This window comes from Ursus arctos, unplaced genomic scaffold (assembly GCF_023065955.2).
Source record: "Ursus arctos isolate Adak ecotype North America unplaced genomic scaffold, UrsArc2.0 scaffold_32, whole genome shotgun sequence".
Classification (NCBI taxonomy): Eukaryota; Metazoa; Chordata; class Mammalia; order Carnivora; family Ursidae; genus Ursus; species Ursus arctos.
Genome location: NW_026623008.1, coordinates 19,925,328 through 19,950,475, shown reverse-complemented (window position 1 = coordinate 19,950,475; position 25,148 = coordinate 19,925,328). Strand labels below are relative to the sequence as shown.

At 41.0% G+C, this 25,148-nt stretch overlaps 1 protein-coding gene and 1 non-coding gene across 13 annotated transcripts in view; both read left to right on the top strand.

The window, feature by feature from the left end:
• The window catches only part of WASF2 (WASP family member 2), an 81,008-nt gene that overhangs the window by 42,859 nt on the left and 13,001 nt on the right, over positions 1-25,148 (top strand). For 5 of the 12 annotated variants that reach the window (XM_048222005.2, XM_026516920.4, XM_057305425.1 and 2 more), the window contains 3 exons: positions 16,809-16,981; positions 23,637-23,771; positions 24,290-24,443. In XM_048222005.2, coding sequence (XP_048077962.1) covers positions 16,852-16,981; positions 23,637-23,771; positions 24,290-24,443 — 419 coding nt within the window. In that variant the 5' untranslated portion in view covers positions 16,809-16,851. Of the gene's footprint in view, positions 1-5,179; positions 5,297-13,856; positions 15,320-16,331; positions 16,541-16,808; positions 16,982-23,636; positions 23,772-24,289; positions 24,444-25,148 lie in introns of those variants that run through there. The other 7 variants (XM_048222001.2, XM_057305430.1, XM_057305426.1 and 4 more) reach the window with 5 other exon arrangements.
• LOC113268626 (U6 spliceosomal RNA) lies at positions 4,635-4,741 on the top strand. Its single transcript, XR_003321163.1, has one exon. It is a non-coding gene; the product is annotated as a U6 spliceosomal RNA (small nuclear RNA).

Here is a 25,148-nt window from a genome sequence, read left to right as displayed (position 1 = left end):
TAAAAGGAATTATCAGTAGAAGTGTTTTCATTCATCCAGTGTTAAATGTTTAGTGTTTCTCTTACTGTTGTCTCTTGAGCAACTGAGTTTTATTGTGTTTTATTTCTTTGATTTGTTCTTTTTATGATACCTGAATTTGGAGCCCTCTTTCTTTTTATGCTTTAGATGAGTTCGCTTTGGGTACCATCTCGTCAAACCCCACACTCAGGCATTGTGGAATAGATGACGCGTTCCTTTTAAGGCAGCTTGGAAGTAGGAGGATTTAAATGACCTTCAAAGACTAATGTCAGGCCCCCACGTCAATGTCACTGCAATTCATGCATGCATGGAGAGTAGGAAAGAGAACTTAATTATGGAGGAGGGGAATCGTAACCCTGCTTGAATGGGTAGTTGAAAGTCCAGGGCCCGCCCCTTAGCCTCAAAAAAGGACTTTCTTACATTTGCTGCCAAAGAGGTCATAGGGAGAGCCCAGATAAATACCATCCTCCCTCTGGGGTGTGTAAGCCAGTCTTATTCTTTTGCTTCCACAGGTGCAGAATAGGTTCACCAAATAGTATTCTGATCTCCATTGAACAGAATTTGGCATCTTATTGTCCTTCTCCAGAAAATCAATCCCTTTAAGGCATGGAACATGGCAATTTTAGGTCAGCAGGCATTTAAAGACACCTTTTTAACTTTCAAGTGCAGGCCTAATAAGATATATTTTGTACAAAAATACCAGTGTTACCAAGATGAAACTTGAATCATTTAAATCCTGAAAGGGGCTAAGTTTTAGCTGCTGGCACCTTTTACCTGTGAAATTACTTGTTGTCCTTTAATGGTGCTGTCCTTCTGAAGGACTGTGGTCATCATCAGATATCAGCTCCATTCCTTCTGCTAACCTTTGGTAACTATTCAGAATCCATTACAGTGTTTGGGGATGAAGGTACCCACAGTGACCCATGTCACTCTCCTTTCAGACCATAAAATAGCTTTCCATAGTTAGCCTGGATGACAGCAGAAACCAGCCTTCTGTAGTCAGGGACTGCTCCAATGTGGCTACAGTCCGAATGACCAAAGGAGTTAGTCACAGTCACCCTCCTCCATTTCATTAATTTGTTCTGGGAAGTGGTATCAATGAGGCAGAGCTGCATCTTTTGTTCATTAATATAGGGTCTGAACAGGAAAATCTATGTCAATGGAATCCTTGAGAGTTGCTCAAAACACATAATGCTTCTTAGAACTTTATTTTTTTTTTTAAGATTTTTTTCTTTTTAAGTAATCTCTACACCCAACGTGGGGTTTGAACTTACAACCCTGAGATCAAGAGTCTCATGCTCCACTGACTGAGCCAAGCAGGCACCCTGCTCCTTAGTACTTTAAATACAACTTTTCCTTTGGAGGGAAAGTGCTGTACAAACATAGCCTTGAAGTTAACCTGTACGACATAAATATATAGTTCTTGCTGTTTCTAAAGTTTAGAAAAAGTTCTGTGTTAATCTAAATAAAGGTTTTTTTCTGAATATATATTCACATCTTTTTATTTTATCTTATTTTATTTTGAGAGAGAGCATGCACGTGGAGTGGTGGAGGCAGAGGGAGAGAGAGAATCCCAAGCAGGCTCCACACCCAGCACTGAGCCCAACACGGGGCTCGATCTCAGAACCCTGAGATCATGACCTGAGCTGCAATCAAGAGTTGGTTGCCTAACCGACTGAGCCACTCAGGTGACCTTAAATATATATTCAAATCTTAAAACAACACTTATTGAGGGGCAGCTGGGTGGCTGTCAGTTAGGCAACCGACTCTTGATTGCAGCTCAGGTCATGATCTCAGGGTTCTGAGATCGAGCCCCGTGTTGGGCTCAGGGCTGGGCTTCTCTCTCTCCCTCTGCCTTCATCACTTCACGTGCGTGCTCTCTCTCTGTCTCTCTAAAAAACAACAACAACTCCCTGATAGATTTTGGTAAGATGTAGAAAAACAAAGAACAATCTTCTTAATTTCTCATCTGTGTAAGTCTTTTCCGTCCATTTTGATAGAAGTTTTTCAGTGCACAGACCGTGTGAGAGCCCATTTTCAAAGCAGTTCATAGAGATTTAGCTTTGTAATTTATTTGCCCTTGGTCACCAAAAAAGAGTAAAAACCAAAGAACCAGATGGCTGCTGAGGGAAAATGTAACAGCAGACTCGAAGGGCTAGAGACAAGAGAGCAAGGAGAATGCTTGGGGTGGTCTTAGGGAGCTAAGATGGTAGTAACAGAATATAAATTAGGTAATGGAAAATTTAGGCTACTGTACCCAGACATGCTTCTGACATATTTTGGCTTGGAACTGTCTAAGTAAAGCTTCTGTGATATTGGAATGCCACAGAATTCATCTCTTGGCTTTTTGTCCCAGAAGGCACTAGAAACAGACCCTTTAACATGATTTATGGCAGACAAGAAATACCAGTTCAGTTAGGGCAGGTGGTATTTAATTACCCCTCTCTGTGGGAGTGGGGCTGTTCTCACCAAAATTGTTTGTAGGTGAAATCACAACAAAGATCCATAAAGTACAGCTTTATATAAATATATTTTTAAAAAGAGACATCAGTTTCTTACATTTTTCTAATGTCAAGGGTTAATTTAAAATATTAATGCTGAAAAGATTAATTTAAGATATTAAATCTACTAGGCAAGAATACATGTACATATTGTAATTACTTCCTTTTTACAATTAAAGTAATTGGATTATATTTAATGAGCTATTTACATTTAATAATTAAAAAAGACTTATCTTTTCAGTATTCCCCATATGCAGAAAGAGATGGGGGAAAACTCACTTCTGATATAATTATCTTTACTTGGGCTAAAAAGGGAAAACAACTATGCTTTTTTGGAAATAGAGTCAGAAGAATATTATTTAAAAATATACATACACAGTTTAGGAATTACCTATAGGAATGTGTTTTGGTTCATTGTAAAAGAAGATAAAAGATTAGGTGCTTTAAAAAAAAAAAAAAAGTCCCTGATGACAAGATTTGATGAGCCAAACGGTGCACAGAGAATGAAACTTAAAGTGATTTTCAGGGACCCTGTAGATAAAAGTAACTCGTCAGAAGTGACGGAACCCCAAATGCCTAGCTGTTTGAAAACAGGAGTTTGTTTGAAAAGCTGTAGCATCTGAGCATGTTATCTGAGGCTGGCACTTTAAATGAGCCGGTGTTTATGTTGTTTAAAGTGAAAGATGTGAAGCCCCTGAGCAGCTGGCTAAAATTGGGTGTAGAGAGGGAGAAAGCAGTGTGTTATCCTCATTAACACCATTTCAGTTCTAGGGTAAATATGTCAGGAAGGCTTTCTTGTGTTAGCATGCAGTCTTTTTTTCAAGGGAGAAGAAACTAGTCTGGGGTTTGGTGGCACTTGTGTATGAAAATGAGAAATATGAGCCTGTTTGTAACTTCTTGGTGTGGGTGTTTTGTGAAGAGTAAGTGTGGTGTCATGGCAAAGGCATAAACTTTTGACATGGATGCACCTGGGTTTAAAAGCTGTGTGACTTTGATAAAGTTGCAGAACTGCTCTTAGTTTTAGTTCTCTCACCTGTAAAAATCAGAACACTAATATTTACCTTACAGTACTGTTTTGAGGATTAGAGATATATAAGAAAATGTGAATAAATACTGGGCGTGTTTTAGGAATTCAGCAAACATTTATTGAGCAGACACTATAATATACAAAGAAGTTTTAAGAATCCCACCCTTAGCTGCTGTTACTACTACTTCTGTTAGGTTGAAAGATACTTTGTTTTTCCATTCCTGTACTCAAAGAATTGTACACTCCAAAAATCTGTACTACAAAATAGAACGTAGTGACTGCCATGGAAGAGGTTCCGCATGCCTCTCTGGCAGTTTTGGAAAGGGAGAAATGACTTCAGACCAGAAGAGTCAAGGAAGGCTTCTTAGAAGCGGTGACATTTGCTTTGGGCCTTTAAGATGAAAGGATTTTTTTAAAGAAATGCCACAATCCAGATAATAGTCCCTTTGAGACTGTTTTTCTTTCAAAGTACGTAAAGTGAAAATACTGAGCTGATTCTTGACTATGATTTGGAAGACTGATACCCTTTATCTTAATTTTTAAAATTGGTATATTGTAAGCAGAGGCCATCCATTTCTTTCCCAGCATTTGTCTCTACACTCCCAGAGAGCCTGTCTCAGAAGATAAAGAGACCCCACCTGCTACTTGGCCTCCACCGAGACCGAAGAAAAGAGGACCAATTAGGAGAACCCTTTGTGTAGTGTTCAGTGCTGTTTAATCTGACCTGCTATCCTTAAATTATTTCATTACCACTAGGAGTTGAGTCCAAACAAACTCAGCATTCTTTTGAATTAATAGTAATGAGAGCTATCAGTTACTGAGTACCTACTGGGTGTTAGACATGCCTCTAGAAGGCTCACATACGTGATCTGATTTTCTCTTGTGTACCATTGTATGCGGTAGGTTTTATTTTTCCCATTGTACAGATGATGAGGCTTAGAGAGATTAACCAGCGCAAAATCATAACTAGTGGCTCAGGAAGTCCTTGAATCCCATGCCGGATCATGCCTCTGGGTTCACCAAGGTATATTGATTTTTGAGGGTGGTAGGTACCCTTATGAGTAGTAGCTTTAAGAAAAGAAGAACTTGTGCTCGCTTCAGCCGCACATACACTAAAATTGGAACGATACAAGGAAGATTAACATGACCCCTGTGCAAGGATGGCACGCAAATTCGTGAAGCGTTCCCTATTTTTGTTACATGCAACTTATGAATCACTGAACACCACATCAAAAACTATTGATGAACTATACAGTGGCTAACTGAACATAATTTTTAAAAAAAGCCAAGAACTTTGTCATTGTTCTCAATTCTAATCATTCAAAAAATTAATTAAATATGTTATCCAGATATGTTATATGCTTATAGTGATGGTATCCTACCTGTTTTCAGTGCTTTCTTGTTTGTTTGATTTCAGGACACCTCCTTTTTCCTGTTGTTCCTAAAAGTACTCCATAGTATGTGTTTGAAGAATCTGCCTTTAAGAATTTTAGAATACTTCTTTATTATTGAGGGCCTTGCAAAAGTAGAATGGAAATCAACCCTGACTTAAACAGGAAGCACAGGGCTGTGATCCCTGTGAGAAGGAAAATAAAGGAGGCGAGTCCTGTGATTACCCTGGCTTTCTCTCTAGATGTCTCTTCTAACCGTGGAGCAGGGAGGGGGATTCCAAGCACAGCATGCTGGTCTTGCTGAACTGAAGAGACAGATCATAGTTCGAGGGAAGCTGAGGCAACTGAAAGCTGTGCGGGTGAGTTCTGGAAAGGGGGAAGCGATAAAGAACTGCCTAGAAATCTCCTCAGAGTCCCCTTGAATCTTTGCTGACCACACACATGACTGGGGTCACACTGAGGGAGATTGGGGAAAGAGTGACCAGGAAGATGTGAGCTAACTGGTTCCCAGAGCAGGGAGGTGTTTGAGTTCCTACCAGCCAGAATGGAGAGCCCATGGTGCTTACCGGGAGCATCCAGTATTGATCGAAGAGGAGGCCACATCTTTGCCCTGGGGCTAGAATATCCATAGAGTGTAGGCTACTTTAGACCCACCCTGACAGAGCTTAAAAACAAGCCTCACAGGTACCAAACTGAACCAAAAGTAACTTAACTGCCTGCGAGAATAAAGTCCAACACTTTTGAAACCAAGACAACGATGCTAGATATTCAACACTGTAAAATCATAATGTCTGACATCCAATCAGAAGTTATCATATTTACCAGGAATTGTGGACCATAACCAGGAGAAAAATCAAAACAAAATGAAACAAAAATGACAGAGATGTTGGAAGTAGTAAACAAGGATATTGAAACAGCGATTATAACTGTTCAAGTATATAAAGGAAAATAAGAACATACTGGTTAGGACGTAAATATCGTAGCCTTGCAACTAATTAGTGGAGTAGGGTTCCAGTCTCTCATTTTTACCATCTTTGTTCTTCTTATGGTATTGATGGTTTGGTGAAATTTGAATATTCTCTTACAAGTCTTAAGTTCAAGAATCGTACATGGCATTTTAGGGTTGGAGAGAACTTTTATAGGTCATCTTGTCTACCCTCTCATAATATAGAAAAAGAAGTATATTTCATTGATTCTGAGATGTATGTCTGCCCCACATATTAACATCTCTTGAATCATAGTACATCTCACAATCAGTGGCATCTTAGATTTGATGAAATGTGGTAAAAAGCCCATTAGAATTGTGACCTTTCCATAAATTCTTAGTGGTAGAGTTCAAGACTTCTGCTTATATTACCCCCACCTGGAAAACCTTCCCCCTTATTTTTTTTAATGTTTTAGATGTATTATTTTAAGATCTTATTTTTAACTAATCAATCTCTACCCCCCAATGTGGGGCTTGAACTCACAACCCCAAGATCAAGAGTTGTATGCTCTACAGATTGAGCCAACCAGATACCCCTAGATGTATTTTTTTAATTAAGTTTTTAATTTTAATTCCAGTATAATTAACATGCAGTGTTATATTAGTTTCAGGTGTATAATACAGCATTCAACAATTCTATACATTACTCAGGATTCATCATGATAAGTATATCCCTCTTTGTTATATCCAAATCCTGCCCAGAACTTTATTCCAGGGAGTCAGTTCACAGTGATCTTTTCATCCTTTCTATTATCATCATTGACTGCATCATTCATTTGATAACTGAACTTCTATTTATTTGCTGTATTGTTACTTAACTGTGGTTTTATCTGTCTCCTCAATTAAATTATAAGCTCTTGGAGTCAAGGGACAGATTTATACTTCTTTGTGTCTTTTAGTGTCTACTTGATAAATATTCATTGATTGATAAGAGTACTATAATTAACTGTTAATACAACTTGAAACTTATGAATAGTTTTGTTTAGTGGTTGAGAGAACCACATATAAAACATTTAGAACAGTGCCTTGCACATAGTTAAATGCTAGGTACGTGTAGAACTAGTACCTCCACTACCCCTACTCTTACTTCTACAACAACAATCACTAGTGGGTTTTTTTTAAGTAAGCTGTATGTCCAGTGTGGGGTTTGAACTCATGACCCCAAGATCAAGAGTCACATGCTCTGCTGACTGAGTCTGCCAGGCGCCCATCACTGTGGCTACTATTATAATTATTTTGTGCCATGCACTGTGTTAAGCATTGCATACATGCATTATTTCATTTTTCTTACAACAACCTTACAAACTAGGAATCATTATACTATAACAGATTAGGAAACAGATTTCACTGCTCGCCAAGGTCCTAAAGCTAAAATTCGGCAGTAGTGAGTTGAAACCCATACCTCTGTGTTGTACTGTCCATGCTCTTGTTATTCGACACCACTGCTGATTAGGTTTTGAGGGTTTGGGTAACTGCCTAGTAAACTGAGGGTAGAAAGAAAAGAATGGGTACTTACTTTCCCTCTGCCCAAGGACTTTTCCTTATAAATCCCGTATTTTGAGTGGTGAATAGACCTTGTGAGAGGAAGTAGATGTACAGCTGCCCTTTGCTGCTGACTCTTAGTCAGTTGCTGGCGGCTTGGCCGTTAGTGACAGATGAGTGTGTGACACTTTTTCAGGAATGAACTCTTGTTACAGCTGGCAGAATAGAACAGTTGATATGGAATTGCATGGCAGTTCGCTCCATACTTCCACTCCCTGGTGTTCAGATGCGGCTGTGATTGCTAAGTCTCGCTCCTTACTTAGGTTGGTGTATTAACAGTCACGTCCAGGACTGCCTCTTTTGCCTGCGCCATGACCACACGGTGTGTTTGTGTGTTGCTCTGAGCTGTCAGCAAAACATTTTGCTGAATCTCTTTTTTTGTTGTTGCTCTGCAACCTTTTTTCCCCTGGCCTTTCTCAGTTGTGTAAAGTCAGTTTTTTGTGGTTTTTTTTTTTTGTTTGTTTTTGTGTTTTTTTTTGTTTTTGGCCTTTCCATCCCAGAGAGGGAGCAGTTACCCCAGAGAGAAGCTTGAAATATGAAGTGAGGCATCATAGAGATTAAAATGAAGAGTTAGGGGTGCCTGGGTGCCTGGCTGACTTAGTTGGAAAAGCGTGTGACTCTTGATCTCAGGGTTGTGAGTTCGAGCCCTACGTTGGGTGCAGAGATTACTTAAAAATAAAATATTAAAAAAAAAATAAAAATGGGGTGCCTGGGTGGTGCAGTCGTTAAGCGTCTGCCTTCGGCTCAGGGCGTGACCCAGTGTTCTGGGATCGAGTCCCACATCAGGCTCCTCCTCTAGGACCCTGCTTCTTCCTCTCCCACTGCCCCTGTTTGTGTTCCCTCTCTTGCTGGCTGTCTCTCTCTGTCAAATAAATAAATACTTCTTAAAAAATAAATAAATAAATAAATAAATAAATATGAATAAAATGAATGATTAGACAGCTGGCAGGATGAAAGGAGACTCACTCAGTGCCTGATATGTGATTCGGTTCTGAATACCTCTTTCCTCCCTCTTTTTCAAACGTGCCTCTGTATCTGATATACCAGTGGTTGCTCCAGTGACTTGTCTGTAGGGATCTTAACCTAGTTCAATACTCACTGCTACTTGCAAGAACCAGGAAAGAAAGGTTATACTTAGCCCCATCCTCTTTACCTTTGAGGGAGGTAGTAAAGTGGGATTAGATATTTTTCCATAAAAACCAACAGTATGTTCCCATATGTATCACAAGCCCAGGTACTTGGAGAGGAATGCTTTTTTTTTTTTTTTTTTTTTTTTTTAAGATTTTATTTATTTATTTTAGAGAGAGAGACCATGTGCATGAGCAGGGGAGGGACAGAGGGAGAGGGAGAGAGAATCTCAAGCAGACTCCATGCTGAGCCCCATGCGGGGCTCCATCTCACAACCCTGAGATCATGACCTGAGCCGAAATCAAGAGTGGGTCACTTAAACTGACTGAGGCACCCAGGTGCCCCAAGAGGAATACATTCTGTATCTATCCTCTTATCTCAAATTTTTAGGGACCACTAACTGGAGATTTTTCTCTCTCTCTCTTTTTAAGATTTTATTTATTTGAGAGAGAGAGCGTGTACCAGCAGGGAGAGTGGCAGGCAGAGGGAGAGGGAGAAGCAGGGTCCCCACTGAGCGGAGAGCCCGACAGGCTCGATCCCAGGACCCTGGGACCATGACTGGAGCCGAAGGCAGATGCTTAACCTACTGAGTCACCCAGGCACCCCTGGAGATCACTCTTTCTGTCATTGGAAAAAAAAAAAAGGAAGCTCTTATAAATGGATACTTGATTGGAGCTTGTGTGAGTTATTGGCATATTTCTGGTAATCTTGGCTCTAAATGAATTGATTTATAGAGACTTGATACTTTGTGTGTTGGCATTTGTTTTTCAAAGCAACTTAGTTGTTTTTCTTGTTAAACTCCTCTGTGATTATTTTTTTCTTTCCAGTTTTTTATTTAAATTCTAGTTAAACTCCTATGTGAATTTAATGCTGAATTAATGACTATAGCTGAAAGAAATCCGGTACTTGAGTACCCACAAATACCAGGGGTAAGATTTCTCCATTTCTGTGTAAAATGATTCAAAATTTATATATATTCAATGAGTAAAAGTAAGCCCATTTAGGTGGATAGTTTGGAGTATTTCAGACCATTGCATTTTGATGAATTGGGTATTGCTAGAAATTGGCATTAGATGGGGAATGTGAAATGAACTTTGTGTTTGTAACTGAAAGTCATCAGTGATAACATTGCAGACCCTGTGTATTGTAAGTGGATACATAACAGGGAACTTGGGCCAGGGTAGAGATATAAGAAATATTTTATGTGAATAAATCTTTTCTTTGGAGATCAGAATACTTCACAAACAAAATTTCAGTTTATTTTATTTTATTTTCAAAATTTCAGTTTAATATACATCTTTTGAGCATTTTTTTAGTGCAGCCCAAAGCTGTACTAGAAGAATGAATTGAAATTTTTTTCCCTGTTTGCCAGTCATTATTAGGTTAAGAACTAGAATCAGGTTTCCAACTCTGCCATTTAAATGTATTTTCTTTTGGACAACCAGACGATCACACTGAAAAAGAGCCTCATTTTGGCCATTTAAGAGGCGGTCTTCTATGGACTAGTTGATACTAGAAAAAAACAATTTTAGAGGCGAAAGTGATCCCCCAGTTTTAGCTTTAAGAGCAAAGCTATGATCAGAGCCTAAAGAGTAATAAAGGTAAGAACAAAAGGTGGTATTGCCCTCAAAAGGTAATAGAAAGTTATGGAATTACCAGGTGTGAATGGTTCTTGATAGATGTACAGTGTGCTCAAGGAGTAAGATACTGGAATTCAGAAGTCCTGTTTCCTGGGCCACTTTCCCCAAACCAAATCAGGACAAGAAGGAGCCTTAGATTTATTGAATGTAGGTTCATAGCCATTGTCATTACTTTAGGAAATTGGAAGTTTCTCCTGGTTTTACATCACAAATAAGCTTTTTTTGGTTCTCTGTCCACTATAGTAGTTCCATTTCTGTCTCGCTCTCCCTTTTAGACATTACTCCAGTGACCTAAACTGATTTGTCAGTAATTCCTTGTGTTTGGAGGGAGTCTAGTTATATTTGTAGGTTCAGCCTCACCCTGTATTTCAACAGGAAGTGGGTGGGTGCTTAAGTCTATAATGAGGCATTCTTCCTTGTGGTTGCTGCATGGTAGTGAGGACTGCTGTATGCAATTTAAACATTTTAATAGACAGATTTAGATTACAGCAGGCCTGTGTGTTGTCTGTCATTTTGAAATAAAATAATTATTTGACTTTTCAGTTGAAATTTTTGAACCCCTGTGGAATGCATATTCTTTGAAATAAAGAAATTTGTCTCATGAAAGAGGAAACTGGTCTACAAAGTAAAGCTCTTCTCATATACCCCCATCCAAAGTGCTGTTAACTATAGTACAGTGGGAAATGCTGAAGTGAAAGCAGAAGTCCTAATTGCCACACATATAACATCCCCACATGTTCTCATCCCCTGCTACTGCTGATCAGCATTTTGGGGGTGTGTTTCAAAGAGGAACTGCCTTGAGAAGCATTTCTGTTGTTATGGTTATTGCTATAGCTCAGATATACTTACTTTTGCATGTAACCATAGAAATCTGCAGGTGTTATCAGTGACCTTGGCTGTACATGAAGTATTGTATATTTATTTATAATAAATGGCTAGTGATAAATGCTGCTGCCAAAATGAGCAGTCATCTGTCTTCTGTCCTGGTAATGACAGGAATTCAGAGTGGGATACAGATGAATGTGTCCTCTCTTATATGTAGCCTTCCTTCATTACCTTCTTCCTACCTCTCAGTTTTTCTCACCTCACACCACTTCTGCCTCAGAGTGTTGGGATCAGAGTTGTAAAAGTGTAGGGCAGATCTCAAAGTCTCCTTTTGACTTTACACTGACAACATGTGATATATAAATATTTTGTAATAACTTCTAATTTACAAACTTGTAGAATCTTACTGTTTGAAGGGTCCTGAGAGAACACCTCATCCAATTTCCAGTTCAAAGCATGAATCCCACCGTGGTACTGACAGTTTAGACTGGTCTGTATACTGCCAGGCCATGGCTAGGGAGGGATGCCTAAAGTCTTTTATTTGTTCTCAGACTCATTCTCAAGTCCCTTAGGCTGAAAATAGCCAGGAGTAAAGATGGGGTTGCTGCTGAGTCTGACTACATGTCTGGAACTGTTGCAAAGGCAAATTTTCCTTTGGACGTACTTGGATAGCTAACTCCCAGATCAGTCTGGGAGCCTCCCAGGGTGTAAATAACTTAACTTCAGGACTCTGTCTGGAACATCCTTTGGACCATTCTATATCCTACAGGTCCTAGTAACTAGATGGATCTAGATCTGGAGAAGGGCTTGATTCATAGCCATAATCCATCCCTCTCTACATTTCTTAGACCCACCTCTGGCCTTGTGTTCAGAATGCAGTGGATGTTGGATATTGGACTTTGGCCAGTGAGGAGGTTATGGCAACTTAGGTAGAAGCAAATCTAGGAATTTTAGAACTTGTAGGAAATCATCTGGCTTAGTCCCTTTACAGATGAAGAAACTGAAACCCAGAGTGAGAATTATATCATCTTTGATTTAGAAGGCATTGTAGAAGTCATCCAGTCTGACCTCTCAACATCAACATCTTACAATCCAGAAATGTCTCCCCCAACATTCTTGATAGCTGGTCATCCAGAGGATTGTAGGCACTCATGACCCCTGAAGAAAACCCATTCTAATATAGGACAGCTCTAATTAAAAGGAGCTAACTAAACTGAATTCTATTTCCCAGTAACTTTTATCTTCTCAGTAGTTCTGATTCCTTTCCTGGGTAGCATCTCCCAAGGTGTAAGACCTCAAATCCCCAAATTGGCAAATATCACTATAGCATAGTTTCCCTAATCAAAGTAAAATATAACTGAAAAAGAGCTTGATTGATTCTGTGAAGACAGTTCATTCACTCTTTCATGGATCCCAAACTTCTTTTTCCAGCTGAGAACCACTACTTTCTTAGATTTCTTCACTTTCTCTTCTGTCACTGGCACTAGCATTTACCTCTTTTCATGATACTTTTAATAAAGAAACATACATTTTATCACTTTGTGAATATAGCTGTACTCCGGAGTATCAGGAGAGTGCAGCAAATAGGACTTGAAGGGATGGACTCACCGCTGCAATCTGTCTGGCTTCTCGGTTCATATTTGCTAGCTGTAGTGGGCCTCTCCTTTTCTGTGGTCTCTTTCTTAGCCTGTGAAGAGTCCCAACTGATCTGTTTACCTGCAGCCTTCTCCTGCCCAAATATAACATCTTTGCTTCTGTTAGAATGATTTGTCTAAAATGCAAATTTGACCATGTCACTTCCTTAATTCAGTGGTTTCTAAACACCCAGTACTCCACAAATTTTCCACTAAATGACTACTGATGATAGAGGAGTCTCTCTCAACTGGATTTCCATGAGAGAATTAAACCCTAATGCCATTAGGCATCCATTGTATGTAATATATTAACTTTTTCTCCAGTGCATCTGGAATGGTGCTAGTTATGTACAGTCTTGAGGAGAGTTGAGAAAATAGTCACTCTAATCATTTTCTTTGTTCTGTGGATCAGATGAAGAACTCAGTGTGAAAGAGTGGAGAGAGAATGTACGTTCTTCAGGAGATCCAGAAGCCTGGCTGGGAGCGACCTCCAGAAAAAAACAAACAAAACCCACTAAATGTCATAAAAGTCTAGGGTTTCATCTTTAAATTTGTGTGAATATTGCATTCCATAGTTAAAGTGTTTAGGGGCGCCTGGGTGGCACAGCGGTTAAGCGCCTGCCTTCGGCTCAGGGCGTGATCCCGGCGTTATGGGATCGAGCCCCACATCAGGCTCCTCTGCTGGGAGCCTGCTCTTCCTCTCCCACTCCCCCTGCTTGTGTTCCCTCTCTCGCTGGCTGTCTCTATCTCTGTCAAATAAAAAAAAAAAAATCTTAAAAAAAAAAAAGTGTTTAAAAATATTTTATCAATGAATAAGATTGATTTTACAGGAAGATTTTCCTAGGGTCCATGGAACTACAAATAACTACCTTTTTTCTCTTAGCCCTATAGTGGACGTTTTATATATGTTAAATTATTTAATGTCTCTAGGAAAATTGCCCGAGATTGTACAGCTAGTAAGGTGTCAGAGTCGGGGTACGAACCCAAGTATGTTTCAACTCCACAACTTGAAGCTGAGTTGAGTCAAGAGCCTTGGAAGTCTTTGCCCATTTCTAAGTTTTATCTTCACTGGAATGTAGACTTTTTTTTTTTCTTGGTCTATTTACTGTTGTGTTTTCAGATCATGCATAATTCTGTACTTCTTACACTGAATATAACTAACTTTGATTATCCAAAAGGAAAATGAACAGTGAATCAGGTAATTCCATATAATAGGCAATCTTGTCTCTTTGGTGGTTCTGAAATATATTAAGTGGCTTTTTAAAATTTTTTATTATTTTTAAAAAAGATTTTATTTACTTATTTGAGAGAGAGAGAGAGCGCACACGAATGGGGTGAAGGGCAGAGGGAGAAGCATACTCCCCACTGAGCAGGGTGCTGAGGGGCTCTATCCCTGGACTTGGGGATCATGACCTAAGCTGAAGGCAGACACTTAATAGACTTAGCCACCCAGGCGCCCCTAAATGACTTTGTTTAGTAGCAGATTTACTTTTCTAGTTGTTTTGTCTTGATAGATACTTACATATTGTCATTTCTTGAGTACTCTCTAGCTGGTTGTGGCAACTAGCTTTTTTGGTAAGAGAAAACCATCTTGATATTGAAAACTTGGTTCCCCATCCATATGACATAGAGTTGAATCCATTTGTGTCTGCTTACTCAAGGCCGTTGGGAAAGCATAAATGCTAAAGTGCCGAGGTGTTAGAAGTGCCCCCTCCCTGGCCCCTAGTTGTACATGTACCTGGCCATCTGGAATCCTGTTTCCATTAGGTGTCCAGAGAGAACGTCTGGAATGTCTTGTCAGTGGCCACATTCAACACAGAATTTCAAGGGGATCTGGCTTCTTTAGCTTCTTTAGCTTCTTTGAGAAGCTGGAACAAATACTGAAATGATTGCAAATAGAGGGAGCTACAGTGGCTGGTTTCAGTCATCTCTGGCTGCATCATTGAATTTCTGGTTCTTCCAGAAAGCTTGAAATTTGAGAATCTAAGAGCATTCAAAGGATGGTGTACAGAGCCCTGTGAGGTTCTTTAATTTGTAACCTCCTGCCTCCTTTCTTGTTTTAAACTCTTCACCAATGAGTTACTAACGATTGCGTCCTGGTACCTGATAACCCTCTACATCATGTAAAAGAAGAGTTAGACTGGAAGGGAAAGTCCAGAGTGTGGATTAGAAAACCTGTTGAGTCAAAGGGTAACTTAGCAGAGGAAGGGAATGAAAGTTATTTCCTTAGACAGTAGACAAATATTCAGGAAACACCTCTGCACCCCAAAGATAGGCACAGCTGCCACATAGTGACTATTAAAGGGAGGTTCAAAGTTATGAGCAAACAGCTGATTCTCTTGGTTCTTGGGCTGTTGCTGTTGGTGACAGGAAATCTTGTTCCCCAAGCTGCTGGCTTCCTGTTTTATTTTTACTCTTAGTAGATCAGAATGTCCATAACAAGGAGCAGTCTGTTCCAAAGGGTTCTACTCCCCCTTTGAGCCTGAAGGGCTTTTTTTTCTTTTCTTTTCCTTTTGGTCAGACAGTATGTTGGTTCACTTTTAAGATCTACGATACTTAGCTTGATTTAAGCATTTTGTATTCACAATCAACTTTTTTTGGTGATGAGCTGGTGTTTTAAGATTTGATGTAAGTAAACCTCTGCTTTGCTTTAAAAAATTATATATATATATATATATGAGGAGTTTGCAATATTGGGGATGTGGGTATGTTACCTTTATGCTTTACCTTTTCATTTGAAGCAAATTTGCATTTTCCCTAGCATGAAAACCATTACGCTGTTGTAAATTTCTTCAGTTTCTCAAGATACAGAAACAGGACCAGTCCAGTGTGCCTTTGGCTGTAGTCATACCCATTTTGTTGAGACTAAAACCTCCTCCTCTCCTTGTAAAGCTAGGAATTTGGTAATCTAATTCTAAAACAATAGCTCAGCATGAACCTGAAGTGGTGGGGGATTTCCTAGGGAAAGGGGCTCAGCTGACAGGATAAGAAACGGTAACTGGAAGGTTTCCGGATCTGCTCCAGACACTTCCTGCTGTCTCAAGAGCCTTTGGCCCAGGTGTGTTGAACCGGCTGCGAGAGAGAGAGAGAGAGAGAGAGAGAGAGAGAGAGAGAAAGGGAGGGAGAGAAAGAGAAAGGGAGCTGTTCGGTAGAAGAGAAAGGACTAGGGAATCTTACAGCACAGTTTGCTCAGCATCGTGTTTGACATATTGAACATGTAAAACTTTCCTTGATATTCTCTAATTCTGTCAATTTACAGACGAAACTTTAGTACTGTTGATAGACACCGGCAGCTAGTGTTCAGTTGTACATTAGCAGTCATCCATCAAGAAGAACTGGAGAAGTTAGGTCCTGATGTAGATCAGTGGAATCACTATTGGCAACTTAATTTCATTGTGGAGGGGCGCCTGGGTGACTCAGTCGTTAAGCGTCTGCCTTCGGCTCAGGGCGTGATCCCAGCATTCTGGGATCGAGCCCCACATCGGGCTTCTCCAATGGGAGCCTGCCTCTTCCTCTCCCACTCCCCCTGCTTGTGTTCCCTCTCTCGCTGGCTGGCTGTCTCTCTCTGTCAAATAAATAAATAAATAAATAAATAAATAAATAAATAAAATCTTTTTTAAAAAACTAAAAATTAAAAAAAAATAATTTCATTGTGGAGATTATCGGATGACAGTAGCTCTTTTTTGATCCTTATAATTGATCATCTAGAATCTGATCTGTCTTGATTATGGACACACCAAGGATAGGATCCGTCTGTACCCTCCAGAGCCTGCTGAATGGACTGTTTTCTGACCATGCCTCCTTGCCTCTGGAGACTCTTGTTGGTTGGAGCACAGTTGTTATTTTAAGGTTTGTAGGTTTTTATGCTGCCTGTGTAACTCAGCCAGCAGTCACCAGTTCAGAATTTCTAAACTTATCCAGCACGCCTTCTAATAGCAAACCCTAAAGATTGTGGGGAGTGGGGGGGGTCTTAAAAAAGAAAAAAATGATGGGGGAGAGAAGATTTTTAAAAGCTGTTTTAGATCAGAGCAAGACAAAAGGAAAAAAAAGAAAGACACAGCCCTAGTGTGCCTGGAATTTGTGGTTGAGTAATACTTTCCTGTTATTTCTTTTTTAGGTTGTTTTTCATCATTCAGAACATTGCCTGAAGCAGGTCCACCATGCCGTTAGTAACGAGGAACATCGAGCCAAGGCACCTGTGCCGTCAGACGTTGCCTAGCGTTAGAAGCGAGCTGGAATGCGTGACCAACATCACCCTGGCAAATGTCATCCGACAGCTGGGCAGCCTGAGTGAGTGCCGCAGAGAGCCTGTGCTTTGCCCTCAGGGGTCGTTGGTGCTCTTTATTTAGTTTCCTTCTCCTCCCGTGTTCCTATTTCTCCCCCATCTGCCTTCCCTAGGTAATGTGAAAATGTATCCTCCCCTCCCGAAAGAGAGGTTCCTTTTTGGTACAGATTCTTCCTCTCAACCCTTTCTTCATCTACCACCACCCTCTAGGTTCCCTCCACCTCCCCCTCCACCTGCTTCAAAAGAAATCTGTGGGAAGGGTAGCAGGAAGGGCTGCAGCAGAAACTGCAGATGGAATGACAGAGCAGAATTCTCTGTGTGTAAAGTGGGAGGTTCACAGAGCAGTATCTTGGTTTGGGGAATGTGCCTGTAATTGCACGAGCTGTTCAATGTAGCTGACTTTGTTGAAGCCTCAAATGTGCCAATAGTCTTTATCTACCCGACACCCCCTCCCCCTAACTTTTCTTCCCAAAGAGGAGTAAAGCAAACATGCACTCAGAGAGATTCTAGCTGACTTGTCTACACTGGTACACATTTAATTGTGCTGCAAGCCCCCAGGTCCAAGTTCAGGGTACAAATTACTTTTGCAGCCTCTAGGGTATTGGGAGTTTTGCAAGCTGCATTTACACACAATGACACAAAGTGTAGCTGGAGCCATTTTTCTCTAGGAGAAAGATGGGGGTTAGCCCAGTGTGTTTTGGAGCTGAAGAAAAGCCAGCTCAACGGTATTTTTGTTGTTGTTTTTTTAATTGGCAAGAATGAATGAGATTGCCTTGGGTGGGGTACATGCATGGGTTTGGATTTCACTCTTAATCAAGCTGATTTTGTTTGAAGCTGAGGTATGGGAAGGGCAGATGCTTGGACAGGCTCTGCATTTGTCCAGTGCCACTCCAGCTCCCATAAGAACGTCCGTCAGGTTGCCATTTTAGTGATCTTCCTTAGCAAAGGCATCCTGGTATGAATTATTTCAGTCACTCACCCCTCCTATCACATCACTGCCCTTAGTGAAGGCGGTGGGATACCAGGAAAGCCTGCCTTCCCCCAGATAGAAACACGGCCCTGAGGAGACAGAGCTCTGTGACCATACGATATATGGGGCCTGAGATTCCTAAGCCTTTACCTAGCTCCGTTGATCCAAGGCTTAGGGAAACTTGGATGGGTGTCACGAAGAAATGAAACCCTGCCAGCGCCTGTCTTACACAAAGGAACACTGACAGCAGTGCAACAGCAGTGCAGCTGACGAGGAAGCACGGGAAGGCGGTAGAGAGCCTCACTGCTTCTTAAAAGCATCATTTCTGCTTCTGTCACCCTGAGAAGGCCAAATGGGTGGAAGTCAATCACACACTGGTTCCTTCGCCATAGGACAAAGGACATCTAGCTAATGATGCTTCTTACTCTCACTCAGCAGGAGTTATGCTCTCTCTCAGGTGTTTCTCCAGGGTAGCGTTGATGGATGTCATTGCTCACTCTCCCACTTGTGATCAGACCACTCCTGTCTGGAGGAAGCCGATCTGAGGGCCGGGGTTGGTCTGTGCCTATGGAAACAAGATTTCCTCATGTTGAGGAGCTGACTGACCCTTTATTCATGCAATAAACATGTATCGAACGTATTTTATGTGCCAGATGCTGAGGGAATACAGCGATAATAAGAAATGGTCTCCTCCTTCCAGGAGCTCTTAATCTACCAGAGGAGACAGAAATAAATAATTCTTAAAGGGAGAGGGTGAGAGAGGAACTCACATTTGTTGATTGCCTACTTTATGCCAGGTTTTAATAGGATCTTGACATAGATGGTCTCATTTATTCCCCTTGATGATCCTTCAAGGGTAGGTGGTGGTATTCCCATTTTTCAGGTGAAGAAATGAAGGCTCAGAAAAGTAAGGTGTCTTGCCTAGAGAAGCAACAGCCAGTAAGAGGTAAAGTTAGACTTCCAAAGAATTTCTCAGCTCTGTCCTGTACTCTCTGTCTCTGCCAACACTGCCCTGGTTCACACCTTCGTTGACTTTCACCTGAACGATTGCCTTATTCTCCCTCTGGCTTCCCTTTCTCTTTTCAACCCTCTTAAATCTATAAACCTAAAAATCTTGTAAATCTTAAACCTGTATCCCTGCCAGAGTGGTCTGCTCAAAACGCAAATCTCACTTTTTACTTTTGTAATTCTGAATTGTTTGACTTTTTGAAAGTTAAGTCTGTTAACTTTTGCAATTTAAAAAGTGTATGTTTTTTTAAGATTTGATTTATTTATTTGAGAGAGAGAGTAGAGAGAGCACAAGCAGGGGAGAAGCAGAGGGAGAGGGAGAAGCAGGCTCCGCACTGAGCAGGGAACCCGATGTGACGGGAGGCAGACGCCCAACCTACTGAGTCACCCAGGTGCCCCTAAAAAGTGTTTTTATTTTTTAATTTAATTTTGTTTATTTATTTAAGATTTTATTTATTTATTTGTCAGCCAGGACGCTGGGGTCATGACCTGAGCCGGAGGCAGATGCTTAACCGACTGAGCCACCCAGGCGTCCCTAAAAAGTGTTTTTATTTTTATTTTTTTTTATTTTTATTTTTTTTTTAAGATTTTATTTATTTATTTGACAGAGAGAGAGACAGCCAGTAAGAGAGGGAACACAAGCAGGGAGAGTGGGAGAGGAACGAGCAGGTTTCCAGCGGAGGAGCCTGATGTGGGGCTCGATCCCAGAATGCCAGGATCACGCCCTGAGCCGAAGGCAGACGCTTAATGACTGAGCCACCCAGGCACCCCAAAAATGTTTTTAAATAAAAGTGTAAATGTTAAAAATCTCCCCTATTCCTCACTGTGGGATTGTTTAAGTTTCTTGGTCTGGCATTCAAGACTTTTCAATACCTGCCTTCCTTTCCAGTCTCATTTTTCGCAATCCATCTTCTCCCATTTTACAGTCTTTTTAAAAGAAAAAAAAAATTTTTAATGAAAAAAGAGGGAAAGGGGAAAAAAGAAAGAATGAATTATCAACTACTTGTAGTACTTCCGAGATAGACCATAGTCTCTCATACTTGCATGCAGTGCCCTTGCTGTTATTCCTCCTGCCTGGAGAACCCTCACCATCCTTGTTGCTGATCTTCAAGGCCTAGCTCAAGGACCTCCTCTAGGCTGGACTAGGTGCTTCTCTGAGCTCCTATTATGTGCCTGTAATTATTACCTACCACATTATATTGAAAATTATCTGTATCTCTTACACTAAATTAAAAGTTCTCTGAAGGCAGAAATCATGTGTTGTTTATTCTTAAACCCAGTGTTTATCTTGTGTAGTATCTGGCACCCAATAGAAGCTCAGTAAATGTTTGTTGAATGATTCATGTCTGTATTCTCTCCACCACTCCATGCTGTTCCTGCATAGAGAATATAGGGAAGGAAGTAATACTTTCTATGGGGAGTCAGTGCATGGTATGTGAGTATAGGGAGAATTAGGGAAAGCTTCAGAGAAGAGGTTAGAGTTGAACCAGGCCTTGAAAGATGACTAGAATTTCATACTTGCAGACAGTGGGGCAGGAATAGGCTCATATGTGCTTCACATTCATGACCTTGACCTCGTGGCCTCATGTACTACAGCCAGGAGTGCTTGGTCTAGTAGGCAAAATCTGATTATGGAATGGATAAAGCACAAAACTAAAAATTCCACAGTCTTGGATTGCTCCATGATAGCATATCCAGAATTTTTATTTTCCCTCAGTGCAGAGAGATTGGTATTTCACATATTAGGTTGCCATAGCTTAGGAAATATAGGCACAGCCAGCCAGCCTGCACTTTTGAATCCGTATCCTGACCACCCGGTAGAATGGAACCTCACATGGGTAATTAAGAAATCATGCTATGGGGGCGCCTGGATGGCTCAGTCGTTAAGCGTCTGCCTTTGGCTCAGGTCATGATCCCTGCGTTCTGGGATCGAGCCCCACATCGCATTGGGCTCCCTGCTTGGCAAGAAGCCTGCTTCTCCCTCTCCCACTCCTCCTGCTTGTGTTCCCTCTCTCTCTGTCAAGTAAATAAAAATCTTTAAAAAAGGAAAGAAGAAAGAAAGAAAGAAAGAAAGAAAGAAAGAAAGAAAGAAAGAGAGAGAGAGAGAGAGAGAGAGAAAAGAAAAGAAAAGAAGGAAGGAAGGAAGAAAAAGAAAGAAAGAAAGAAAGAAAGAAAGAAAGAAAGAAAGAAAGAAAGAAAGAAAGAAATCGTGGTATGATACTGGGTTTTCTGAGTGTAGTGGGGCCATGCCACTGGGGGGCTCCAAGACTCTCACTTAGACTTCAAGCAAGAGCGGTGTCACATTTGTAAAAATAGTTTTACCTGTTCACTTCTGCATAAGATTTTATTTGAACAGTTCTGCTAAGGGAAGAAAAGAATTGAAGACTGCTTTGGAATCTCCTGCAAAATGTGGTTGATAACGATTATGAATGTCTTGATGTGATAGTGGGTCTGTCTTGGTAATCTGAATGAATGAAATTTAACTCTGAACAAGGTACTTTGGTTTTCTCCTATGTAAGTATCACACTTCTGTTTTCAGAGAGTGGAGTAATATTTAGTACTTGAAGAATAGGGACTCTCATATTGCTGACTGGAATTATATCTTAAATTTCCTGTAAGTGTGAAACAGCATATTTAGATACTCACAGTCTTGAAAGTCATCTGATGTGGTCGAGCAATATAAGGAAGAATTTCGTTGTAACAACCTAACATTTTTAGCTCATTTAATCCTATGACAATTTGGTAAGGTTGATACAGTTACCCCTGTTTTACAGATGAGGAAATTGAGGTTGAGACATTGTGACTTGCTGAAGAGTATGCAAGTATAAATAGAAAGAACTGAGATTAAATCCGGATTTTACTGATTGAAGTCCACTGCTTCTTCCATTATCATCTTGTAGTTATAAGTAGGCCCGGGGCCTGATGTGATGATGTGACAGTGGGGAAACCTTCACACCATCTCACTCCCTCTTCAAATAGCATTCTCAGTGTTTGCATGTTTATATGTTGGGGGTAAGATCTTATCTTGAAAATCACTGTGCCACATTCAGCCACTACTCGCACTACCACTACTCCCTTCACCGAGGAGCAGGAAATCCTGGGTACTCTCTCGGTGCCTTAAGGGTGGGTTGATTCGGGGTTTTCTTTTCCTCCAGAATAGCTAGTTGGTAAACAGATTTTTTTTTTTTTTAAGTAATCCCTACGCCCAACGTGGGCTCAAACTCACGACCTCAAGATCAAAAGTCACATGCTCTACCAACTGAGCCAGCCAGGTGCCCTGGTTAACAGATATTTTTGAGGCTGGTTCATTTTGCACCTGTAATGTTGTATGTTTATCTGCTTTGGCTTTCCAATCACGGTTTTCCATTAGCTGGATGAGCATGATGCAGTATGGTTTTTATAGGAACTTAGCTGTGTTGTGGACAGGGATCAGGTAGGATCCTCAGCCTGTGAAACAGAAGTGCAGCTTCGTTAGCCAAAACCCAGGAGCTTCCCATCGTGGTTTAAATCACAGGCTCGTTCAGTATGCAAAGACTTGTTCCCTCCTTGATTAGAAACTCCTTATTGACTAAATTTACCAGCAATTCAAAATATGCTGTTGATTGGTCTTATCCTTCTCTCCAGGTTACACTGGGAAGGTGAGCTGCAACTCACCGTGAAGGTTCAGTTTTGGCCTTTTGACTAATATTTTTCCCCTCAAGTGTGGATTAAGCACAGATATAGTTTAGAAGGTAAAAATCAGAGTCTCCTTAAAATAGTTCTCAGTGGTTTTTTGGTTGGGCACTGTCACTTATGCCTACCTTCACCTTGCAAGTAAGAAACTCAGAGGTATATTTATTCATGTGTGCCGCTTTTCACTCCTAGCAAGAATGTGCTTTGTGGCTTGGAATGACAATATGGTGGTAGTGTCAGATTGCTGGTAGGTTTCTTTGGCTGCAAATTCTCCTTGCATTCCAGGGTTGAAAGTACGGAACTCTTTTCTTTTTCTAAAAAATAAGATACTGTGGAAAGAGACCACTGGTATGTTGGTTTTCAGGGAAGGCTTGAAAATTTCAGCTTTTCACTTGTTCCCTGAGATGTAGATTTGAAGGATTACAACCTAAAGCAAAGACTTCCAAAGTTGTAGGTTATAAAATATAAGATAACCTTTTCACCCCTTGGAAGAAGTTATAAGTCTCTGCTATGAGTTGTTGATAAATTCAAGGCCCCTCAAAGATACTGCAACTCGTCATGGTTGCCAAGTGTACTGTGGAGGTTCCATTGAGGATGTAATTTCTTATTTTTCATGTTGATTGTAGACACCTACAAGGTCTGTTTTCCAGAACCATTTTACAAGGTGCTTTTACAGAGCAGCAAGGAGCTAAGGGCTATAGGCAAATGTGTAGACATATTGTCTGCTCTTCCAGGATTAATTTTTTGTGTTGCACCTTTTGATATTACTCAGCCTGCATTGAGTTCGTGACAATTCAGAGTTTGCCAAGAAGACTTAGAGAACAAATGCACACTGCTCAGGCTATGGAGGGCTCGTTTCTATCCCCAAGAGCAAGCATCTGCATGTAACCCAAACCATCTTAGGGGGTGGGTGTGTTGGGGAGGTGGGGAATAAGATCTTCAGTAGCAAGTTTTTCTAACCATTTATGTCATTTTTATGCTCTAGTGACTTGGTTTCTTTGCTCTTTCAGGTAAATATGCAGAGGACATTGTTGGAGAGCTCTTTACTCAGGCAAACACCTTTGCCTCTCGGGTAAGCTCCCTTGCTGAGAGGGTTGACCGCCTACAAGTTAAAGTCACTCAGCTGGATCCCAAGGAAGAAGAAGGTAAGGAAGCTGAGCTCAGCATTTGCAGTCTTTGCTGAGGAGTTTCTTAGGATTTTTTTTCTCCTGATTTATAAAAAAGTGAGGGGGAAAAAATCATAGAGACCTATGGAGTTTTGCTTTGAAATGACACAAGCCTGGGTGGTGTAAAGAAACCTTTTTAGCTCTGCCACACCCCTACACGCTCCCTTTCTCCAATTCCCCCAATTCTTGCTCAAATCCCCCCTCCCCCAATCGTATTTTGTTACCATAAAAGTACTTGGAAGATTCATTCCTCCTAAGGAGAGGCCAGCTAGATCTGGCCACATAGTAAACCTTTGTGTTGCCTCATTTTGTTCAGTCGTGAAATGGCTGGGCTGCTGACAGCCTTGTGGGGCTTCCCCAGAGGGGGAGAAAAAAAACCTGGCTGCAGACAGCCGCAGCCAAGAAACGCAGCAGCTGAGGCCTCTCAGACTGGTGTGACTCAGTGTTTGCTCAAATAGCCTGTCGTCCATTTTCTCCTGCCTTCCATCTTCTCTCAGTGTCACTGCAAGGAATCAACACCCGGAAGGCCTTCAGGAGCTCTACTATTCAAGACCAGAAGCTTTTTGACAGAAACTCGCTCCCAGTACCTGTCTTGGAAACATATAACACCTGCGATACTCCTCCACCTCTCAACAATCTCACCCCTTACAGGTAACCTGGCAAGTTCCTCCCTTTGTTGACCTGTGGTTAACAGCACTGGATTGTCTTTTTATTTAAAGATGTTTACATCAGAGGATTGTATCCAAAAGCTTACTACCTACCTCAGAGTTGTTTGTGGCAGCAGCCCCTAATGTTTACCATATAAACACTTGTCACTTACTGTTTGGTTTCTGAACTTCATAGTAAGTATAATATATATCGAAAGTTTGCTGTAGCAGTACATGGTGCAGAGTTTAATTCGGTACAAGCCAGGTCCGTCTTGGATCCCGTCCAAGGAATTTAGTTATTATAGAACCAAAAGGACTTTGTTACAAAGCAGTCCTAGAGCATGCATCCCAGGGGCAACATTCTAGCAAGGCTCCCACTTACTCGGAAACCACTAGATTACCAGATGTTTGGGTGTGTTAGTGGGGCTAGCTTTGTGGACTGGCTGCTCTGGGCCCTCAGGGTCCTTCCAGAGCTTAAGGAATAATTGGCATTCTTCCAAATGAGTGTCGTTCACTTTGTTTAGAACATCCTTTTGACATTCCCCCTCTGCAAGGACCTACAGTGCTGCAGCTAAACTTGAGAAAGAAGGTAGCCGTGTAGACAACGTAAAGCCCCTCCCCCTCCAGTGGTCCATAGTGTGATCATCCTGCAAAAATCCACTGAGCAGGGGCAGAAAGTGAATATTTATCTTGCTTGTATCCATAAATA